Genomic DNA, 23,238 nt, shown 5'->3' with positions numbered 1-23,238 from the left:
TAGGCGCCTAAACACTTTGAGGATCTTGGCCTTTGTGCTTTCTGAATCTGTAATCTTTTGTTAGTTTCCTAGACCGTAAACTCCTTTGGACACATACAGATTTTGTATAGTCCTAAACACATTACCACAATTCAATAAAAGAACAGCAATTTCCCTACAGTAATAGTTCTGATTTGTAAACCTGTATTAACAGAGGCTGGTGACTAATTTTTAACATTCTTTGAGCAGGTTCCCAAATAGTAATTTTTCAGTAACATCATTATATGGCAATATAGGTATTTGAGTTATCCTCTAAAATGTAGGCACTACTCTTAAATTCTGTTAATTGGAGACAAAATAAAAGTACACTATACCTCTGCTGGCAAACAATTTTTGATAAGTTTTGCTAAGCAGCCTCTTGCAAGAATAGTACTGGCCGATGGACGGTTCTTGGGACTTCTCTTAAACATCTGTTTTATTAAATAATGAAGTTCGTAGGAGTAATGAGAGGGAAGTGGATTGTAGGATCCATTACATATCTTCAGGATGAGATGTTTCCAGCTATTGGCTTGAAACTAAATTAGAAAGAAATTAATTTAAAGCCTTGAAAGCAAATGTGAAGGGAAAGAAAAGCTGACAATGTAAGAGCAATGTTAACATTTAATTATTTCTACAATAATGCATATTATGTAACTATATGCTATGTGTTCCGATAATGTTCGGCTAACGAGTTTTGAAAACCTCAGGTCTCCACTGCTACAAGGGCAAGTATTTACCTTCCAGCCTTTTGTCAGCTCTAACCCTAACCCTTAAACAGCCATGAACACCAATGTTTCTGACACTTTTCCAATCACTACTGCCTTTGTAAGTAGTATTTCTGGTAATGATGTAATAGTAACAGCATATTCTTGACATTGCAATTCTTATCATGGACATAAAGCCTTCTAGGCATGAAACTTCTAGGAACAACAACATTTTGGGAGTACCACTTTCAAGCAACTGTATGTTCATGTCCTGTGTAATCTAATACATCATCCGTATCTATGCCCATGAAAATGAGGAACTAATAGCCCTGACTTTAGTCAGGCATACTGCAACCTTCCTTAAAGAGCTTAGGCAGTGAACACTAGTAAAATGCACGGCATCTGATATTCTACTCCTGAGTTTCTCTAGCAAAGGCTGCTTGCAGCAAACGGTATCAAGTTTTGTGATGTGCACAAACGGTATCTTGAGTGAGAACACCACATTCATTTTCACTTTCACACTTGAGCCAGATTTTAATTTTTTGTCCCAAGTTGAAAGGCTTGTGCTACCCACTGCAACTCCTTGGCTCAAAGTGCATTTTACACTTCCACCGCTGTATTTAACATACAGCAAGTGTAAAACCAGTCTTCTAAGTAAAAAGGAGTATGATAGAGAATAAACAAGAAACGTAACAATGCAATTGAGAGGCTTTCTCAGTGCACAGTGATGGAGTACAAAAACCTCTTTTAGATAATTGCAGAATAAACAGCACTCAAGAATATTTTACGTAGGTCTGCTTATGTCAACAGTTAGAAGGGAAAAAACAGTTACTAATCTTTCATAACTGTTGTTCTTCAAGATGTGTTGCTCATGTCCATTCCATGTTAAGTGTATGTGCGCCACATGGACCGGTGCCAGAGATTTTTTCCTCTCAGTTGTATTCGTAGGGCCAGCTCTAGCATCCTCTGCAGTGATGTACATATGACCCGCCCCCAAGTTCCTTCTTGCTGGAATTCCAACAAAGGGGAAGGAGAGTGGGTCGTGGAATGGAGCAACACATCTCGAAGAACAACAGTTACAAAAGGTTAGTAACCAATTTTAATTCTTCTTGTGCTTGTTCATGTCCATTCCATGTTAGCTGACTCACAAGCAGTGTCTCTGGAGGTGGGCCAGGAGTTCACAGACATGCCAATTGTAATACCGCTCTGCCAAAGCCAGCATTGTCCCGGGCCTGTTGAGTGATGGCACAGTGGGACATGAAGGTGTGAACCAAAGATCATGTTGCGGCTCTGCACATGTCCTGTACTGGAACTTGAGCTAAAAAAGTCGCAGACAACGCCTGTGCTCTTGTTGAATGAGCTGTCAGAGCAGCGGGGGACGCAACCTTTGCCTGCTCGTAACAGGTCCAGATGCAGGTGGTGATCCAGAAGGAGATCCTCTGGGATGAAACCTTTCATCCTTTTGGCAACCACGATGAAAAGCTGTGTGGATTTTCAAAAGGGCTTAGTTCTTTCAATGTAGAAGGCCAATGCTCATCTGATGTCTAATGTGTGCAGAAGCCTCTCCTTACTGTGCGGCTTCGGAGAGAAGAGTGGCAGGAAGATTTCCTAGTTGACATGAAACTGCGAATCCATCTTTGGCAGGAATGCCAGGTGAGGGCACAGCTGGACTTTATCTTTGTAAAACACCATATAGGGAGGTTCCGATGTTAGAGCTTTGATTTCTGAGACTCGTCTCACTGAAGTAATTGCTACAAGAAAAGTGAATTTCCATGACAAGTGAAGGAGGGAGCAGGATGCCATGGATGCTCAAAGAGAGGCCCACTGAGTCTGGACAAGACTAGGTTGAGGTTCCATGGGGGGGATCGGGTCCCTGACCTGCAGAAAGAGCCTCTCCAAGCCTTTGAGGAATCCAACCGTCATCTCATGGGAGAAAACAGATCTGCCCTGTATATGAGGGGGAAAAGCAGAGATGACTCAGATTGACGATGACACCAGGTCTTGATGTTTCAAGTGAAGTAAATATTCCAGAATGGAGTGTAATGGCATCTGAGTCGGGGAGAGGTTCCGTTCGGCTGCCCAGCAAGAGAAGCATTTCCACTTTGCCAGGTAAGTGCTCCCTAGTAGAGGGTTTTCTGCTTTCTAATAGGACTTTCTGGATCTGACTGGAGGAAGCCTGCTCCTCATGGCTTAGCCATGCAGCATCTATGCCAGCAGGTGTAGGGAGGCAAAGTGTGGCTGCAGCAGCTGATCGTGGTCCTGCAAAATCAAATCTGGACGGTTTGGGAGTGTCCAAGGTGTTGTCACCGCCAGGTCCAGCAACGTGCCAAACCAGCGTTGACAGGGCCATGCTGGAGCAATCAGTCTGACCCATGCTTTGTCCCTCTTGATCTTTATGAGGACCTTGTGAATGAGTGGGATCAGTGGAAAGGCATACATCAGGACTCCCGACCACTGCATGAGAAATACATCGGGAAGCAAGTCGCTGTCGAGCCCTTGCATGGAACAGAAACAGTGACATTTCCTGTTCTGTTTGGTCACGAATAGGTCCACTTGGGGATCTCCCCACCTCTGGAAGATGGTCCTGACTACCTCCAGGTGCAAGGACCACTCATGGCAAGAAGAGAAGGACCTACTGAAGTGATCTGCCAACATGTTCCTGACCACCGGGAGGTATAAGTCTTCTAGGTGGATCATATGTTCCACGCAGAAGTCTTACAGACAGAGGCCCTCCTGGCAGAGGGCTGAGGATCTTGCTCCCCCTTGCTTGTTGACATAATACATTGGGTACTGACAGACAACATGGCATCATACTACCTTTCCCTACATCTGGAGAAGGAACACTTCGCAGGGTAGCCGGATTGCCCTGAGCTCTCTGACATTTTTGTGTAACGTTCGCTCTTCTGTGGGCCAAAAGCCTTGGGTCCTGAGGGTGCCAAGGTGAGCTCCACACCCTAAGTCCGAGGCGTTCAACACCAAAAAGAGTGCCAGGTGGGGGGCCGCAAAAGAAACCCCTCCTGTTACGTAAACAGGATTCGTCCACCATGTTAATGAGGTAAGAATTCAAAGAGGGATTGTAAGGATCATGTCCAGATTGTGCCTTGCCGGGGATTAAACTGACGCTACCCACATTTGGAAGGGTATGAGGTGCAGTCTTGCATGCTGTACCACATAGATACATGCTGCCATGTGACCTAGCAGTCTGAGACAAACTCTCGCTGTGGTGAGTGAGTGAGTGAGCGAGCTATGACTTGGGCGATCAGCTCTGACATGGTTTGAAATCTGGCTTGTGGTAGGAATGCTCTGGTCTGGGTAGAGTTGAGGACTGCCCCGATGAACTTGGTACTGATGTTGATTTCTGTTAGTTTTTCAACAGGCCCAGTGCTTGACAGATGGCTCGTACCACCACAGTACTGTGTTGGACCTGAGCTTCTGAGCAACCCTTGATGAGCCACTCGTCGAGGTAAGATAAATTTGTATTCCCCGATGTCTGAGGTAAGCTGCGACTACCGCCATATATTGTGTAAATACACTTGACACTGCTGATAGACCAAATGGAAGGGCCATGAACTGGTAGTGTTTTTCCCCCCACCATGAACCGTAAGAACCATCTGTGGCCAGGGAAGATAGAAATATGAAAATATGTGTCCTTTAAGTCAAGGACAGTGTACCAGGATCCAGGATCCAGGAAGGGGATGATGGAGGCCAGGGAGACCATACAGAACCTCAACTTCTTGAGATACTTGTTGAGGTGATGTAGGTCTAATATGGGCTGTAGGCCGCCTTTGGGATTAAAAAGTAATGGGAGTAGAACCCTTTCCCTCTCAGTTGTAGGGGAACTTCTGCTAGAGCCCCCACCATAGGAGAGCTTGTGCCTCCTAGACGAGAAGTTGCTCATGAAAAGGGTTCCTGAAGAGAGATGGGGTTGGGGGATGGGAAGGAGGAATTGAAACAAACTGGAGGGTGTACCCTACTGCTATGGTGCTTAGCAACCACTGGTCTGATGATATAGCAGCCCAAAGAGGGAGTAAAAGGCAGTTTGAAAAGAAAGGGAGGTTTGGATACTGGGTCAGGTCTGGTAGGTCGCCCCAGGCACACCGTCAGAAGTCCTCCCCTACCCCCAGGCGGGTAGCAGCTTGAGCCTGAGTGGGACGTGGCAGCAGGGGGTTGACCTTGACAGCATTTATAGCCTCTGTCCTTTCTCCTGTAGGGCTCACTACTGGCCTGGCCTGTGAATTGCTGTGGTTGCTGAGGTCTGAAGTGCTTTCTTGAGACTGATGGAGTAGATAGGCCTAAGGAGCGGAATATGGCCCTAGAGTCCTTCAAACTGAGCAGCCTGGCACCCATTTGATCAGAAAACAGGGCTGCACCATCAAAGGGGAAGTCCTAGATAGACTGCTGGACCTCAGCAGACAGGCCAGATGATTGGAGCCGTAAGGAGACACTGAGACAGCCAACAACATTGTCCTGGCTGCGTCAGAGGCTGATGGAAGAGACGCTCAGGCTACTGATTCACCTTCCTCCAATATAGCCACAAATTCCTGCCTGGACTCCTGGGGCAGGGAATCAGCGAATTTGGCCATGGAGTGCCATATATTATAGTCATATCTCCCCGGAAAAGTTTGCTTGTTCGATATGCACAGGTGCAGGCTAGCAGTCAATTCAATCTTTCTGCCAAAAAGGTAAAGTTTCTTTGTGTCTTTATTTTTGGGGTTTGAGCTTGACTGTCCCTGCCTATCTCTCTCATTAGCGGCCAACACCACCAATGATCCTGAGGAGGGGGAGAGTACAAATTAGCGGACACATGGTATTCTTTTTGGCCCACTTGGATGCAGGGGGCAGAGAAGAAGTTTGCCATAATGCCTTGACAAGTTTCACAACCCCCTCATGGATCGAAAGGGCCACCCTAGAAGGGGCTGCTGCTGCCACCAAGACATCAAAGAGCACATCAGCGAGCTCCTTCAGCTTTTCTGCCTCCAAGCCTAAGTTTACGGCTACTCTCTTGAGCAGCTTTTAATGCACTCTGAAATCATCTTGTGGGACCATGGTGGAGGGTCCCGCTATCACCTCATTGGACGAATTCTTTAAGGGTACCGACAAACATGTGGACAAGGCTGATCATATGGATACAGTGTGCTTGGACTTTCAGTAACCCCTTGACAGGGTCCTCCACCAAAGGCTCTTAAGCACCATAAGTAGTCATGGGATAAGTAGGAAGTGTCTTTCATGGATCAGTAACTGACTAAAAGATGGGAAACATAGGGCAGGAATAAATGGTCATTTTTCACAATGGAGAGAGGTCCCCCAAGAATCTGTATTGGGACCTGTGCTGTTCAACATATTTACTAGTGATCTGGAAGAGAGGGTGCACAGTGATGTGGCAGAATTGCAGATGATACAAAATTACTTAAAGTAGTTAAATCCAGAGCTGACTGTGAAGAGTTACAAAGGGTCTGTGATGAGTGGGAATTTTCTGTAATATATTTTATGAATCCAAGACATGCCTCAGTTTCCCTCTGTATGTTGCACCACTACCCACTGGGTGCAAAAGGATCAGTGGTGTACTGGGCGGTGGGGTGTGGGGAGGGGCCAGGCGCCGGCTTGTGCAAGGGCACCGGGCCGGCCTTTCATGACACGCAGGGGGCAGGGACCGCAGGAGGCTCTGAGTGGTGCAAAGCCTCCTGCACCCGTCATGAAGGGCTGGCCTGGAGCCCACTTACCCACCGCTCCAGCCCCGCAGCCCAGCGCTGACTCAGATGGGGCGGCCTCACCCTCCGGTAGAATTCTAATAGATTGGCTGGGTTAGCCCTTCATGATGCACGGGAGGGGGGGCACAGGAGCAAAAGTGGGAGCAGCTGCCCCTCAGCCTCCTGTGCTCCCTGCCCATCATGAAGGACCGACCTGGCACCTCCCCCAAGGCTGGGGGGGTAAGGCCGCCCCGTCTGAGCTGGTGCCAGGCTGTAGCAGGAGGCTACGAGGGGCCCCCTCCCCAGGCAAGGGAGTGAGGCCAACCCCCGTCCAAGCCGGCACGGGGCTGCAGGGCTGCAGTGGGAGAGGCAGGCACCGCATGCCGGGTAAGTGTGGGGACGGGGGGCAGCTGAGACAAGCCTGCATTTGCGCCCAGCCAGGCCTCACGCCCCTCTGCAGGTAAAGACCCCCTATCCTCAGGGCAGTTGGGGGGCGGTGCCAGGACCCCTCCTGCCCTGCATGGGGAGACGTGAGGCTGGGGGGAGAGGGGCACAAATGTAGGCTTGGCCCCCTGGCGCTGGGACCCTCTGTACGCCACTGAAAAGGGTTAACGCTGCACCTGGAACAGCATAGGGGACAGGAGGTGAGAGTGTGTCACCTCCCTGCCCAGTGGAATGAACAGTCATTACAAAAAACTGGCTGAAACCGACCCAAATCAACAGAGGGTCCAGCAAGACAAAGAGATTCTACGATGACTGAACAATCAAGACCTAACAGAAGGAAACCACAGATTTATGAACTGAGCTGGAGAATAAGGTGTCAGGTGACTAGAAGAAGAGAGGCCCTTTTGGAGGGATTTGGGATCCTGGACTAGGGGAGACAATGGGGAACAGGAGGACACAGCCAGAGATGGTATTCATGAGAGCTTGGCTGGCTTATCGCTGCATTAGCTTGGCTAGGGTGGACTTTGGTTTAACTTCTGCCTCTCTGTGCTATCCTAAGGATGTTCAGATTCTGCGTGCCAGGTGAATAATAAAAGGTTACCTTGTTTTAAAAGATTACTTACAGTGACGCAGGCACTCCCTGAGAGCATTGCACCATGAAGGGGTACAGTACATGCCGCCCTCAGGAGTCTGGTTTGGCTGAATTCACTGCAGGGAGCCACGGAGGCAGACAGGGATCGCCGGTGCCGAAGGCCCAATCTTGGAGGCCACAGGCCAGCCCCTGTGGAACTGTGTGGGTCCTTGGGGCCTGGCATACTAAAGGGATCTCTCCCAGGAGAGCAGTTACAGGCTGGGGCATAGATCAGACCCTGTGACTCCATGACAGGACCTCATTAAACTGGGCGACTGGGCAACAAAATGGTAGATGAAATTCAATGCGGACACGTGCAAAGTAATACACATTGGGAAAAGTAATCCTAACTACACATACAAAATGATGGGGGTCTTAATTAGCTCTTACCACTCAAGAAAGATCTTGGAGTCAACGTGGATAGTTCTCTGTAAACATCTGTTCAAAATAGTGGCAATCAAAAAAGCTAACAGAGTATTAGGAACCATTAGGAAAAGGATAGATAATAAAACAGAAAATATCATAATGCTACTCTATAAATCCATGATGTGCTTGTGACCCGTCTGTGCCTAGGTTAGCCACTTGAAAATGCCAAGGTCAGGGCAGGCTGTAAAAGGAGAGCAGATTCTCCCAGCACTGGTAGGTGACACTGAAGTCACACTTCCCAACCAGCCACAAACAGTGCTTCTGATTCCCCACACTGGTTATCAAGAAGCCAAAATATAAATATACACAGTCCCCTTTACTGCATTTCAGTCTCTGGCTCCCAATCGGGAACACCCTTTAACACTGCCCTGGGAATCCGCCACCAGTTTAGGGAGGCTAGGACGGGCAGGGGAACTGTGACCACCCGATCCAGTGGGTGTCTGCTCAGCACATATACCGAGGCCAACCACGCCTGAAGCAGTCTGAGCCTCAGGCGAGCTAGTCTCACTACATAGGTGCAGGCTGCCATGTGGCCTAACAGCTGTAGGAAGTGCCTGGCTGTTGTCGTGGGGCATCAGTGCAGCTGGGAAATGATAGAGACCATTGCCTCGAAATGTGGTTGAAGCAGGAAGGCTCTGGCCTGGGAAGCATCCAGGGTGGCCCCAATGAATTCTATATGTTGCACTGGGGTTATTGTGGACTTCCCAGCCTGCTGCACGTGGAGCAAGTGAGGGTCACGCTCTCCTGTACTTGGGATCTGGACCTACCCCTGATGAGCCAATTGTCCAGGTAAGGTAAAATTTGCACACCCGTTCATCTCAGGTGGGCAGCCACTACCGCCATGCATTTGGTGAACACCCTTGGAGCCAAAGATAGGCCAAAGGATAGGGCTGTAAATTGGTAGGGGGAGCTAGCCACCGGGAAGCGAAGAAAGTGCCTGTGGTTGGGGAGGATGGACACATGAAAGTATGTGTCCTTGAGGTCGAGGGCGGCATACCTGTCTCCTGAATCCAGGGAAGGGATTATGGAGGCTAGGGAAACCATGTGAAACTTGAGTCATCTGACATATTTGTTTAGACGATGCAGGTCTAATATGGGTCTCAGACCCCCCTTCGCCTTGGGGATGAGGAAGTACCTTGAATAAAATCTCTTCCCCCTTCTCCCTTGAGGGACCATAACCACCGCTCCGATGTTGAGGAGGGTGTCCACTTCCTGCAAGAGGAGTTGCTCGTGAGAGGGGTCCCTGAAAAGGGACGTAGGGGGAAGGTTGATGAGGGTGGAAGATGTAAACTGTAGGGCATAGCCCCCTGAGACTATCCCAAGGACCCAGTGGTTCGATGTGATCTTTTCCCATTTGGGATAGAAGGGCCTTAATCTGTTTAGGAAGAGGCAGGGCGGATCCAGGAGAGCAGTCAGGGCGCTGCCCTCTGGTACACCATCAAAATTGTCTCCTCTGGTTGCCTGACCTCCTGGGGGGCCCCTGCTGGGGAGCTGAGGACGAGCTGGGGGTCTGATTTCTCCTTCTAAACCCCCTATTTTTATTCCTATTCCTATAGGGTTGAAAAGGCCTGGGTGGAGGCCTTGGCTGCTGCTGCGCCTGGGGCCGTGACTGACGCCTGGAAAGCTGGAGCGTGTACAAGCCCAGGGAGCAAAGCATGGCCGTGCAGTCCTTCAGACCGTGCAGCTTCACATTGGTCTGGTCAGAGAATAGGGCTGACCCATCAAAGGGGAGGTCCTGAATCGATTGCTGCACCTCCTGGGACAGGCCCAAGGATTAAAGCCACAAGCACCTTCTCATGGAGATGGCGGAGGCTATGGCTCTACCCACTGAGTCAGCAGCATCACTGGACGTCTGGCACACTGCCTTAGCCACCGTGGTTCCTTCCTCCATGATGGTGGTAAAGTCTGTGGCCTGGTCCTGGGGTACAGCCTCAACGAACTGCCTGAGGGAGTCCCACAAGTTGAAATTATATCTACCCAGGAGGGCCTGGTGTTTGGCAATCTTGAACTGAAGGCTTGCCGTGGAATAAACCTTTTTCCCAAACAAATCCAACTTTTTGTTGTATGTGTTCTTGGGAGTGGACTCTGGCTGGCTTTGCCTGTCCTGCTGGTTAGCCGCATCTACCACCAGGGTTCCCGGGGCAGGTTGAGTGAACAGATATGCAAACCCTTCAGCCGGGACATAATACTTTTTCTCGGCCACCTTTGACATAGGGGCGACCAAGGAACGGATTTACCACAGGGCTTTTACGATTTTGAGGACCCTATCATGGACTGGTAGGGCCACTCTCGCTGGGGCAGCCGCCGCCAGCACATTAAAGAGGCTATCATCGGCCTCTTCCAACTCCTTCACCTCCAGCCCCAAGTTGGAGGCCACCCTCTTGAGCAGCTCCTGGTGCGCCCTGAAATCCTCCAGTGGCGCCATGTGGTCCCGGGAGACTGCCTCATCTGGTGAGGAGCAAGAGGACTGCCGAGGCGTGTCCTGCGGGTGCTCCCCTGCCTGCCAAAGGGTTGCACCCATTGAGGGTCCCTCCATGGGATCCGACTCCTCATCCAAGGAGTGGTGTCTACGGGCCTTCTCCTGTGCTGGAGGCACGGACTGCATCCCCGATGATAGGATGGATTGGGGCCCTGGCCCCATCTGGATACCTCATGGGGCCCAATAAGGCCATTGTTGTGACCATTGACCCTGGGGCCAACCCGGGGCTGACTGCGCCACAGGCGCTTTGTGGGGATGTTGGCTCTCCCGACGACTATCCCCCCCTGGGAGACCCTGAGCCACTGGGCCAGCGGTGCCATGCACATCCTCGGTCCCAGGGGCCCTTCTGTGCCGGGGACCGCCCTCTTGACGCTTCCGACCTGGAAGACGATGAGAACCGCCTCCGTCACCGGTGCCGACGACCGGAGGTGCGCTCCGAAGCGCTAGAGGTACCGGAGCATTGTCTCGGTACCGATGACTTCCGGTGCCGCTTGCCTTTCGATGACCAAGACCGGCGCCACTCCGAACTCCGCGGTACCGAGCCAGACTCTGGCGACCGGGTTCTGCGTCATGGACTGCACGGTGCCAGGTCCTCCGATGATAACCGGGTTCTGCGCCGCCTTGGTGCGGGCGAACTCCTTGGTGCCAGGGATCTGGAGCGGGAGCTGTCCGAGCACTGTCTGGCAGACCTCGACCAGTGTTGCCTCCTGGCATGCGCTGTCTCTAGTGCTGGGGATTGACATCGGTGCCAAGAGGAAGACTCCTCGTCCTGAGTCGAAGCAGGCCAGCTTGATGACGCCGACCTGGAGCGACTGCTGGGGAAGCGTCTTCGGTCTACCCCCGGTGGCCGTCTGGCAAGAGATCTTCCTCCCCGTATTGGGGATCTCCATCGCCCTTCAGAGGGACCCAACGCAGGATTCCCCTGTGATACCAGCCCCTTCGCCCTGGGGGGGGGGGGGGGGGTGTACAGGTGGCATAGGCAAGGCCAACAAGGATCTTGCCGCCTCAAAAGCCTCCGGTGGGGAGTGTCCACGCGCCGCGCCGAGGTGGAGCGGGCTGGCTCGGACGCGAGGCAGAGCGCTGCCTCCACTACCAGGGCTTTTAACCGGATTTCTCGGTCCTTCTGAGTCCTCGGTTTAAAAGCCCTGCAGATCTTGCCCTTGTTTTTTCTGTGTGCCCCCCCCAAGCACTTAAGGCAGCGGTCGTGGGGGTCACTGAGCGGGAAGGCGTTCCCCCAGGAGGCACACGACTTGAATCCTGGCAACCAGGGCATAGCCTGGGCACTCTAAGTCCCTGCAGGGACTTGCCTTATCTCTAACTACACTTAACAACTACTTAACTAACTAAACTACTTAGAATAACAAACAAGTTCAAAGAAGGGGAATAGTACTTGCAGTGAGCAAGGCTAGTTCCAGCAACCATCATGGGCGGAAAGAAGGAACTGACGGGGGCATAGGGCCGGCAGCGCCTCATATACCATGGCATGTGCGCAGGGTTCCAGGGGGTGCCGGAGCCGGCCCTACAGGATCTGGTAAGGGGAAAAAAGTTCCGGGAACCGTGCACAGAGGTGTGCACTCACTTATAGTGGAATGGACATGAGGAAGCACTCGAAGAAGAAGTGGATATTTTCCCCTTCACATAATATAAGAACTAGGGATCACCCAATTAAATTAATAGGGAACACGTTTAAAACAAACAAAAGAAGTACTTCTTTACACAATGAACAGTCAACCTGTGGAACTCATTGCTACAGGATGTTGTGAAGACCAAAAGTATACCTGGGTTCAAAAAAGAATTAGATAAATTCATGGAGGATAGGTCCATCAAGGGCTACTAGTCAAGGTGGTCAGGGATGCAACCCCACCTTCTGAGTGTTTCTAAACCTCCAACCTGCCAGAAGTTGAGATTGGATAACAAGGATGGATCACTCAAAATTGCCCTATTCTGTTCATTCCCTCTAAAGCATCTGGCACTGGCCACTGTCAGAAGACAAGATACTGAGCTAGATGGACTATTGATCTGATCTTGTATGGCCATTCATATGCAGTGAGTGTTTTGTTAAATATATATTAACTTTCTTTTTGTTGCCTGTCATAACCACTTTTTTTAAAATGGAGTAAAACTCAGTGAGAAAAAAACACTTAAAAAAATCGATGTGCGTAATTACCAGTTAATCCATCCAACTAAATCTAATTGCTAATGAAGTTTCAGAGTTCATTAGTATTAGGAAGTTATATATATATATATATATATATATATATATATATATATATATATATGTATATATTTTTTAAAATAAACAAAATTAGAATGGCTTTGATACAAATAAGCACACTTACTGGATGTTTCAGAGTACAGAGTTCATATAAAATGCATCCCAGGGACCATATATCACTAGAAATAAATATACAAAAAAGTCAAAATAAGAAAGAGTTAACCAATGATTACAATTCAATGTCACATTTAGCAGAAGTTATGTTAATAATCCAAGGGTTCAACTATATGAAAATAAAAATATATATTTAACTTAAAATGAACAAAAATAATCACAGAATATAATATGATATAAAACTGTGTGTAACCCTAACAGCATCCCCATGCAAGAGGGCAAGGGGCTCCCTGATATCTGGTGGAGAATTTAGCTGGCCTGATCAGTTCAGTGTACCCCAATTTATTAATGTCATAAACTATATGTGATGTGTGGTATCATGTAAGGTATCATTGGAAAACTAACAGCAAACTAATTATTAATATTCTTGTGTGGTGTATATACGGCAAACACCCAAGGGACCATACGAACATGAAGGAACTGTGGAACTAAAATGTATTTACCAGACAGGTCTGGGTAGTGGGTAAACAGGTTACTCCCTGACAAAGTATGAGCCAGGTGTCATCCAAGTCTATTTCCAACCACATGTCAAGTGGCAATTCATTTGCATGAGGAAGGCAGGAACACATCAATTTGCATTTTAGCAAACACCAATGCAGGAAAAAACCAGCATGGAACTTCCTTCACCAGCAAACTCCGTATCTCCTTCCTCACAGCTTGAAAGAACTTTATTTTGGGAGGGAAACCTTCAGAAGAATCTATGTCAAAGGTTCACTGGATTATAAAAGACAGGGGAAAAGAACCTCAAGTTTTTCTTTCACCTAAGAAGACAAAGGAACTGAGTACTTTGTCTTTGGGGAGATATCCTGACCAAGGATGGGGGGAGAGCCATACCACTGGAAGGAGGTGTGGTAAGAATCTTAACAAAACTGTAGTCTTATTTCAAGATAAGTCTTAGCCTCTAGCAAGTGTTTTTATTGTTATTTGCTTGCAACCATTCCTGACTCTATCCTTTATATATGAACTCACTTAAAATCCTATCTCCTTTTGTTAATAAACTTGTTTTACTTTTAATCTAAACCAACCCAGCACTGTGTCTGAATTAAAGTGATTGTTAACTCCAGTTAAAGTGATGAGCTGTGCATAAGCTGTCTTCTTAGAGGAGCAAATGAATGGTTTATTCCTCTGAATGGTTCAGGAAAGGGCTGGACATTGCCAAGCACACGGTTTTGGGAAAATCAGCCACTTGCAATCTTGCCAACTGTTGCAAGTAGTAATTCTGGCCCCTGCTGGAACTTATCTCAGGACAGCAGAAGCTCCATCCCTCCCACAATTTCCAGTCCTGCCCAAGGGGAAAACCCCCTCTGATTGGCTGCCTTCCCCATTTTCCCATCTCATAGGGAAGAGCACCCAATCACCCATGCAGATTTCTCCGATCAAGAAGTCAAAGTTTTTAGTTTTTAGGGAAGTTTTAGGGGACGGCTGACACCATTCTCACAGGAGGAGAAGGGAGGAGCAGATAAAGCCCAGAGGCTCAAGACAGTTCTGCTTCCTCCTTCCTCCTGCAAAAAATGGATCCATCTGCTCTCTGTTCTTGAACTGGGAAGAGAAAGGGAAAGAATCATGAAGCTGCACCCCCCAGGCCTAGAAGAGGGAGCTAAAAAACTCTTGGAGTTGCAGGAGGAACAGAGGAGCAATGAGGGGCAAATGGCAAATGTGTGGGCTTAGGCGTAAAGCTGATGGGAGGATTGGGGACTACATAATTAATTGCTGAGGGATGGGCAGATGTGCCCCACATAGCCCCAAGGAGACACAGAATTAATTAAATATTTGGTGTTTGTGAAGAAGCTGGAAGCTTTGTACCATCAGACAACCAGTGAGAGCTCCTGGAGTGGGGAAAGAATGAATTTGGAAGAGCTGGTAACACAACAGCCACACACCCACAATGGTGATGAATGGGGGGAGCTCAAAAATCAAAAGACAGACTGAGAAACACAATATCATCTTTAAAAAAAATTCTAATAATTTGGGGGAGGGGGTCTGACTCATGATTTTTGCACTTTTGGGTTTGACAGTACTGCACTCAAAGCGACTCAAGTGAGGTGTAACCTAGGCCTTCCCCTCTAAAAACTGAGATGACCACCTCCAAATACTCCCCACCTCCACAAGAACAAGCTCTAAATCAGAGTTTCCCTGATACACGGCTCAGTCACCAAGTCACCCTCTAGCACAAGTATTAAATAATATATTGCAATCATGCATTGTCTTTAGATCACTGATTAAGTGCATACCTTTTGTTGTTGTATGGCATGTTCTCCCATATTTCTGGAGGTACGTAATAAGGAGTTCCCACATATGTACAAGCATATGCCATTGGACTTGCCAAACAAAAAAGAAAAGCCATATGAAAAGCAATGACATAAGCTTTCTGTAATAATTAAGAAATGGGGAAAATATACTTTAGATCACTGAATCTAGGGGAGATATCTACATACTTTGTAAGAAGACGTGCAGATCCAAAATCTCCCAATTTAACTTTTCCATTTTGAGTGAGAAAAACATTCTGCATTGCAAAAACAGGAATAAAAATTCATGTACTTAAAAAATTGTTTTCTAACAAATGTTTCTGCATTGTATACTGTATAGATAATACGGTGATGGACACTTCAGAAAGGCTATAGATAGAGGTTTCATCTTCACTTTACCAAAATGAATCCCCATATTCCCCCTAAAAGGAAAGTAAGAATTATCCTTAATTTACAGGGGAGGTTGAAAGGGTAAGTGGCTTGCTGAAGGCCAGACTCAGCAGCAGAGTAATTAGAGTTCAGGAATTCCTGCATCCCAGTCCTGTACTCAAACCACTATACACCATACCTCCTTCTGGGTTGCTAACTTTCCTTTAGAGAGTAATGGGACAGAGAAGATGAAAGGCAAAATATGTACAATGTTTGTCACTCCAGCCCCTTCATTTTTATACCTTCCCTTATAAATTTAAATTGTCTGCAGCCAGCCACAAGCAATTTGCTATCATCAGAGGTTAGGGAATAGAAGCAAAATGATACATATTAAGACTACAGCTACTTTTCATTTAAAAGAGTTATAATCCTGATAATTTGATTAATCTAATACTCTCCTGGTGGGATAAAGATTTTTAAATGAACCAACCACAGCTCTCAGGGAATTAGACTATCCCAAGTGGAAGAGGGCTGTTGGCAACCTGTAATAAGAGCCATTAAAGTTATTCCAATCACCTTGGATTTGATATCTCTATGCAACACACGTCTCTCATGAATGTGCTTCACTCCTAGGCATATCTGTACAAACCAGTGAAGTATCTGAAAAGAGTGACTAAAAAGTTATAATAATACAATTGCATGTGTTATACAAACTTTATTGGTGGAATGAAAAATGATAAGGCACAGTAAAAAACAAACGTGTTAACAGTGTTGACAGCCTCCCAAGATGGGAATTAAAAGTAAATCAGACATAAATGTAAGGTGACCCCCCATTAGACAGTGTGAAAATTTAACTGCTAAGATATGTGACATTTCAATGTGGCAAGTAAAACACTCATTGCTAATATAGATAAAGCTGGACAGTCAAGAGAACATTGTTCCTGTGAGCTATTTTACAGGCACTCAATTATAATTTTACAATTAATTAGAATATTTAATTTGTAACTAGGCACTATATTTTTTAAGAAGAGTAAAAAACAAGGTTACTTACCAGTAACTGTTGTTCTTCGAGATGTGTTGCTCATATCCATTCCATCATAGGTGAGTGCGCGCCCCGTGCACGAGCCTCCGGAAGCTTTTCTGCCCCTAGCAACTCCCTGCGGGTCGGCTCCTGCGCCCCCTGGAGTGCCGCGCTCATGTCGCGGTATATAGGGAGCCTGCCGACCCCGTGGCCTCCAGTCCCTTCTTTCTGCCGACTCCGACAGCGGGGACGGAGGGTGGGTTTGGAATGGATATGAGCAACACATCTCGAAGAACAACAGTTACTGGTAAGTAACCTTGTTTTCTCTCTTCGAGTGTTTGCTCATATGCATTCCATCATAGGTGATTATGTAGCCATACCATGGAGGCGGGTAGGAGTCACTGTCGAGTAGCCCTTCTTAGGACGGCTCTGCCTACAGCCGCGTCATCTCTTGCCTGTTGAACGATGGCGTAATGGGAAGAGAAGGTATGGACAGATGACCAGGTTGCTGCCCTGCAAATGTCCGTCAGGGGCACCTGTTCCAGGAAGGCCGCTGACGAGGCCTGGGCTCTGGTCGAGTGTGCCGTCACTGTGCTGGGAAGCGGCACCTTTGCCTGATCGTAACAGGTGCGGATACATGCGGTAATCCACGTAGAGATGCGTTGAGAAGAGACGGGTAAGCCCTTCATTCTCTCAGCAACCGCGACGAACGGTTGGGTTGACTTTCTGAAAGGCCTTGTCCGATCGATGTAGAAGGCCAGGGCCCTCCTGACATCTAGGGAATGCCATCTCTGCTCTGCCTCCGATCCGTGCGGTTTGGGAAAGAACACGGGGAGGAAAATGTCTTGGTTACAGTGGAACTGGGACACCACCTTGGGTAAGAAGGCTGGGTGGGGTCTCAGTCTCACTTTGTCCTTATAGAAGACAGTATAAGGGGGCTCCGAGGTCAAAGCTCTCAACTCGGAGACACGTCTGGCCGAAGTAATGGCTACTAGGAAGGCCACCTTCCAGGACAGGACTAGCAAGGGACATGTAGCCAAGGGTTCAAATGGGTGTCCTGTTAGCATGGAGAGCACCAAGTTCAGATCCCAGAGAGGTACCGGGTCGCGAACCTGCGGGTATAATCTCTCTATCCCCTTCAGGAACCTACAGGACATAGGATGAGAGAAGATAGATCTCCCTTCCATCGACCGGTGGAAGGCCAAGATGGCCGCCAGGTGTACCCACAGGGAAGCCAGTGCGAGGCCCTGCATCTTTAGGTGAAGGAGGTATTCTAGGATTGCCTGTATGGGCGATGAACTAGGTAAGATCCCCCGGGACTCCGCCCAAAAGGTAAAGCGCTTCCACTTTGCCTTATACAGCACCTGAGTGGAAGGTTTCCTGCTCCCTAAGAGAACCTGCTGTACTTGTGTTGAGCAGGCTCTCTCCCCTTCAGTTAACCACAGAGCCTCCATGCCGTCAAGTGGAGGGAAGCCAGGTCCGGGTGAAGAAGGCGGCCCCGGTCCTGGGAGAGGAGGTCGTATCGCCTCGGCAGCGGTATCGGCTCGGCAATGGACATGTCCAGTAGCATAGTGAACCAGTGCTGCCGGGGCCAGGCTGGTGCAACGAGAATGACATTCGCCTTGTCCCTCTTGACTTTCAGGAGCACTCTGGGGAGTAATGGAACGGGGGGGGAAACGCATACATCAGGGGCCCCGTCCAGTCGAGTAGAAAGGCGTCCGAGAGGGAGCCCTGCTTTCGTCCCCGGAGTGAGCAGAACCTCTGGCACTTCTTGTTCCACGCAGAGGCGAACAGGTCCAGTTGGGGAGTGCCCCACTTGTGGAAGAGAAAAGACACCACCTCCTTGTGGAGTGACCAGTCGTGGCGGGGTACGAATGACCTGCTGTGGCGGTCCGCCTCGTCGTTCCTGACCCCGGGGAGGTGAGAGGCAGAGAGGTGAAAATCGTGCCTCACCGCAAGGTCCCATAGCTGTATGGCTTCCTGGCACAGAGTGGAGGAGCGTGCCCCCCCTGCCTGTTTATATAAAACATGGCTGCTGTATTGTCCGTGAGGACATGTACTGCTCTGCCCGTTAGGAACCTGAGGAAGACCTTGCAGGCGAGACGAACTGCATGTAGCTCCCTGACATTGATGTGCAGGTGCAGTTCGTGTGGCGACCATAGACCTTGTGTGCTGAGGTCGTTGCTCATGTGGGCTCCCCAACCCACATCTGAAGCGTCCGTTATCAGCGTCACCGATGGGGTTAAGTCTGCAAAGGGAACCCCCCGAAGAACCTCGCTCGGGTCTGTCTACCAGTTGAGGGAGGTTAGGACCTGGGCTGGGATGGTGACCACCCTGGAATGGTAGGGCCGAAAATTGGTAGTGGACACCTGCTACCATAAAACGAAGAAAACGTCTGTGCCCAGGGAGGATAGAAATATGGAAGTAAGCGTCCTGTAAATCGAGGGCAGCATACCAATCCCCTGGATCTAGAGCGGGAATGATGGAGGCTAGGGAGAGCATCCGGAACTTGAGGCGTCTGATAAATCTGTTCAGACGACGAAGGTCCAGAATAGGTCTGAGGCCTCCCTTTGCCTTGGGGATAAGGAAATAACGGGAATAGAACCCCCTGCCCCTCTCCGAAGGAGGAACTTCCTCTACCGCCCCAAGGCGGAGAAGAGAGTGAACCTCCTGGACGAGGAGTAGCTCGTGAGATGGGTCCCTGAAGAGGGACGGGGTAGGGGGAGAGTCTGGAGGAAATGCCGAGAGTTGGAGAGCATAGCCTCGTCTCACTATGCTGAGTACCCAGCGGTCCGAGGTTATTCCCTGCCACTCTCGGAGGAAGGGATGCAGTCTGTTCATAAAGGGGGGTGGAAACCAGTGGGATGGTGATGGTTACTGGGCTGCCCTCGAGCGTCCCGTCAAAAGGACCGCTTGTTATTTTTCTGCTGGCCCTGCTGGGAGCCCCCCGCAGGGCCTTGGCGGTCTCTTCTGTTCGACTGCCTGAAGCGGTCTCGACCTCGCCTGGATGGAGTTGGTCGAGGAGGCAGTCGAGGGGCAGGCTGCTGTTGCTGCTGCCGTTGGGGTCGCTGTCTGCCCTGGCGCCTCGTGGCCTGTGGCACATAAAGGCCCAATGACTTAAGGGTAGCCCGAGAATCTTTGAGGGCGTATAACTTAGTGTCTGTTCTATCCGAGAACAGGCCCCCGCCCTCGAAGGGCAGATCCTGGATGGCCTGTTGCACCTCCAATGACAGACCCGAAGACTGCAACCACGCCGCTCGGCGCATCACGATGCCCAATGCCATAGCCCTTCCCGCTGCGTCGGTGGCATCGCTTGAGGATTGGAGGGCCGCTCCCGCGACTGTCGCTCCCTCCTGCAGGATGGTGTTGAAGTCCTCCGCCATGTCAGGTGGTAAGGCGCGGAGGAACCGTTGGAGGGAAGCCCACAGGTTCAAATTGTACCTGCCGAGGAGCGCTTGGTGATTCGCAATGCGTAGTTGTAATGCCGCAGTCGAATAAATTTTTCTACCAAATAAGTCCAGTTTTTTATTTTCTTTGTTCTTTGGTGTACTGGACTGGGCCCCCTGTCTGTCCCGCTGATTAACCGCATCTACAACCAACGACCCGGGGGGGGGGGTGGTTGTAGAGGTATTCGAACCCCTGGGCGGGAACGTAATATTTGCGTTCCGCAGTCTTAGAAGTGGCAGACACTGACGCTGGGGTCTCCCACAGGGGCTTGACCACCTTTAACACCCTGTCGTGGACAGGGAGTGTGACGCGGGAGGGGCCTGCGGAGCTAGAGGTCCCGAAAAGAGGATCCTCCTCCTCCGAAAGCTCTTTGAGGTCTAGCTGCAAGTTGTCAGCTAGCCTCCTGAGCAGTTCCTGATGGGTCTTATAATCAGGCAGGGGTGTTCTCTGGTCCCTGGAGGTGGTGTCCGGAGGAGAGGAGGAGGAGGACTGGTGCAGGGGACCCGTAGATGGACCCTCCATAGGGTCGGACCCCTCGTCCGAGGAGTCCGGTCTGTCCTGACTAGGAGGTGGGGGCGGGGGCTGGACCGCCACTGAGGGGACCGACGCCGCACCCTGGGTCTGTTGTTGAGGCCATGGTCCCCAATAGGGCCATTGCCAGGGCCCTTGCATCCATGCCGGCACCGGTCCCGGTGCCGTGGACGTTGCTGGCCCGGAAGGTGCCGGGCTACGGGACTTCGGGCGCTTCCCCTTGTCCTTGCCCCGATCCGGCAGTGATCTGCTCCTGGAGGAGCGGGAGCGGCTACGGCGGTATCTGTGACGCCGGCGAGGAGGGGAGCGGCTGGAAGTAGACGAGCGGCCCCGGGACCTTCTGGCTCTACGGTGGTCAGGCGACCTAGAGCGGTCTCTCCCTCGGCTGCATCTTCTCCGGTGCTCCGGAGAGTCTCTGAGTGGCCGGGCGTGCGGTGCCGGGGACCGCCTCGGGCTAACTCTGGGGGCCCTCGCCGACGGTGACCGGTGGTAGGGTTCCGGGGCAGGGGGACCCCGACGGCTGCCAGCGGATGGGGAGCGGTGGCTGTCCTGGGAACGCGCTCGGGCCCGGACCGGAGATCGTGACCGGTGTCGAGGGCTGGAGCGGCGCCGAGAGCCCGAGCGGTGCCGAGAGCCCAAGTGGTGCCGATAGTCTGACCGGTGCCGTATAGCTCGGCGCCGAGAGCCGGAACGGCGCCGAGAGTCCGACCGGTGTCGAGAGGCTGACCGGTGCCGAGAGTCCGACCGGTGCCGTATAGCTCGGTGCCGAGAGCCCGACCGGTGCCGAGAGCCCGACCGGTGCCGGTCATCACCAGGAGAGGGCGTTCGGTGCCGGGAGCTGCGCACCGGGGAGCGAGAGCGGCGCCCGCGCAGATGTTCCAAGCGCCTCTGCTCCGCCTGCGAACCAGATCGGTGCCGAGAGCCTGGTGACCGGTGCCGAGAGGTACGCACCGAAGTGCGAGGATGGTCAGTCTCTCTCGGTGCTGGCTGGCTCTCCCGACGATGGAGGGACGCCGAGGATCTGGTGGGTGATGGAGAGTGGCAGCTCTCGGAACCTCGGGACCGCTCCCGTTGCTGCGGTACCGAGGTGCTCAACGACCTAAGGTCGGAGCGAGGAGGGGGGGATCCCACTTCCCCCGTCCTCGACCGTCTGGGGGGAGACAATAGTTCCTGTCTCCGCTGCCCACCGGGGTAATCCAGCACGGATCTACCCCGAGACGCCAACCCTGACTCCCTCGGTCGAGGGGGGGATGGAGGCGTCGGAATGGCCATGAGGGCTCGTGCCGCTACAAACGCCTCCGGCGTCGACGGCCCTTGCAGGAGAGGTCCCCCACCCCCCGGGGTCGGGGGAGGTTCCCTGCGTGGTGACGCCGATGTCGGCTCTAGTTGTAGCCCCTGCTGTACCGGTAGCAGGGGGGAGTCCATAGGCACCGGCTCCAGCCGCTTCTTCTTCTTCGGCACCTTCAGCGCCGGTGCCGCTGTCGGTGCCGGGGGTGCGCCGATGAGACGCTCGGTGCCGATGGAGATCCCGAGGGCTCGGAGACCGGGCGAAGCGCCGACTCCATTAGGATCGTCCGAAGGCGGGCATCTCGCTCCTTCTGCGTCCTGGGCTTGAAGGACTTGCAGATGCGGCACTTGTCCTTCCTGTGGAGCTCGCCCAGGCAGCGAAGACAGCGGTCGTGCGGGTCGCTGATGGGGAAAGCCTTCGAGCATTCCGCACAGGCTTTAAACCCCGAAGTGCCCGGCATGGCGCCGGGAGCCCGTAAGGGCTAACTAAGTACTTAAACTACTAAAACTACTACTTTTTTTTTTTTTTTTTTTAACTATACAGGTTAAAACTATGAACTTTAACAACTAACTACAACTATAAAACTATAAAACTAGAACAGGTTGAGGAGATTGCTACTTGCGATAAAGCAAGGGGCAGTGTTCCAAAAGACCGTCACGGGCGGAAAGAAGGAACTGGAGGCCACGGGGTCGGCAGGCTCCCTATATACCGCGACATGAGCGCGGCACTCCAGGGGGAGCAGGAGCCGACCCGCAGGGGGTTGCTAGGGGCAGAAAAGCTTCCGGAGGCTCGTGCACGGGGCGCGCACTCACCTATGATGGAATGGATATGAGCAAACACTCGAAGAGAGAACGTACTTTAAATGGAAAGTACTTTAAATGTACTTTATAGGGCTCCTAGGGATGCTCAGCCAATCTAATTATTGGATTAGATGAACATTCCTGGCCCTCTAGTTTTAACTAAAAAGATGCCTCCAAAATGGAAAATATTAATCACTATAATAAAACAAAGTGTAAATGAATTTGGTTGGGGGGAGGTTACATATTTCATTACTTATAAAGTTAGTATTTGGCCCTGTGGATACCTCCAGAGTGTTTCACTCACTGTTCATTTGCAATATAACCTCATAACTTTGTTTCACGGTCCTTTAGATTTTATTTTAAACTCTTTTTATTTTAAATTCCATAGGTATATGGCAGTAGAAATACAAATCTCCCCATGTTTTCCACACTATGTATGTTGTCTATGTACAGTATCTCTCAAGCAAAAACTCAGGTTTATCTTGTTATTACTGAAATTACCCAGCCCTAATCATTGTTCAGACAGAAATAATGTCAATGTCACATATATAGAGAATTTCTTTGTTTAATTTCAAGCAGTTCTTTTTGTAGGTTTTTGTATATTTAAAATTTGTTTTATATGACGTTAGCTGGTAGTAACAAAAACAGCCCTTGAAGGTAGTTATTTCAGAAACAGCTAAGAAGATTATAACTACATAATCTCAATCTTGAATATGTGGGGCTTGATTCACCAGGCACTGCACCTTGTTTAGTCATTT

The 23,238-nt window shown here is 50.3% G+C and overlaps 1 protein-coding gene across 3 annotated transcripts in view; it reads right to left on the bottom strand.

Moving 5' to 3' along the window:
* NEK3 (NIMA related kinase 3) overlaps window positions 1-23,238 on the bottom strand; it is a 55,507-nt gene that overhangs the window by 14,773 nt on the left and 17,496 nt on the right. For 2 of the 3 annotated variants that reach the window (XM_067563059.1, XM_067563060.1), the window contains exons 5-9: window positions 15,970-16,053; window positions 15,214-15,281; window positions 15,010-15,096; window positions 12,729-12,783; window positions 354-554 (exon numbers count right to left, since the gene is read on the bottom strand). In XM_067563059.1, coding sequence (XP_067419160.1) covers window positions 354-554; window positions 12,729-12,783; window positions 15,010-15,096; window positions 15,214-15,281; window positions 15,970-16,053 — 495 coding nt within the window. The remainder of the gene's footprint in view (window positions 1-353; window positions 555-12,728; window positions 12,784-15,009; window positions 15,097-15,213; window positions 15,282-15,969; window positions 16,054-23,238) is intronic. The other variant, XM_067563061.1, reaches the window with a different exon arrangement.

This window comes from Emydura macquarii, unplaced genomic scaffold (assembly GCF_026122565.2).
Source record: "Emydura macquarii macquarii isolate MOO-44397 ecotype Brisbane River unplaced genomic scaffold, CSIRO-AGI_Emac_v2 contig_2473, whole genome shotgun sequence".
Taxonomy (NCBI): domain Eukaryota; kingdom Metazoa; phylum Chordata; order Testudines; family Chelidae; genus Emydura; species Emydura macquarii.
Note: the sequence above shows the minus strand (reverse complement) of the source record. Positions and strands in the feature narration are given on the sequence as shown.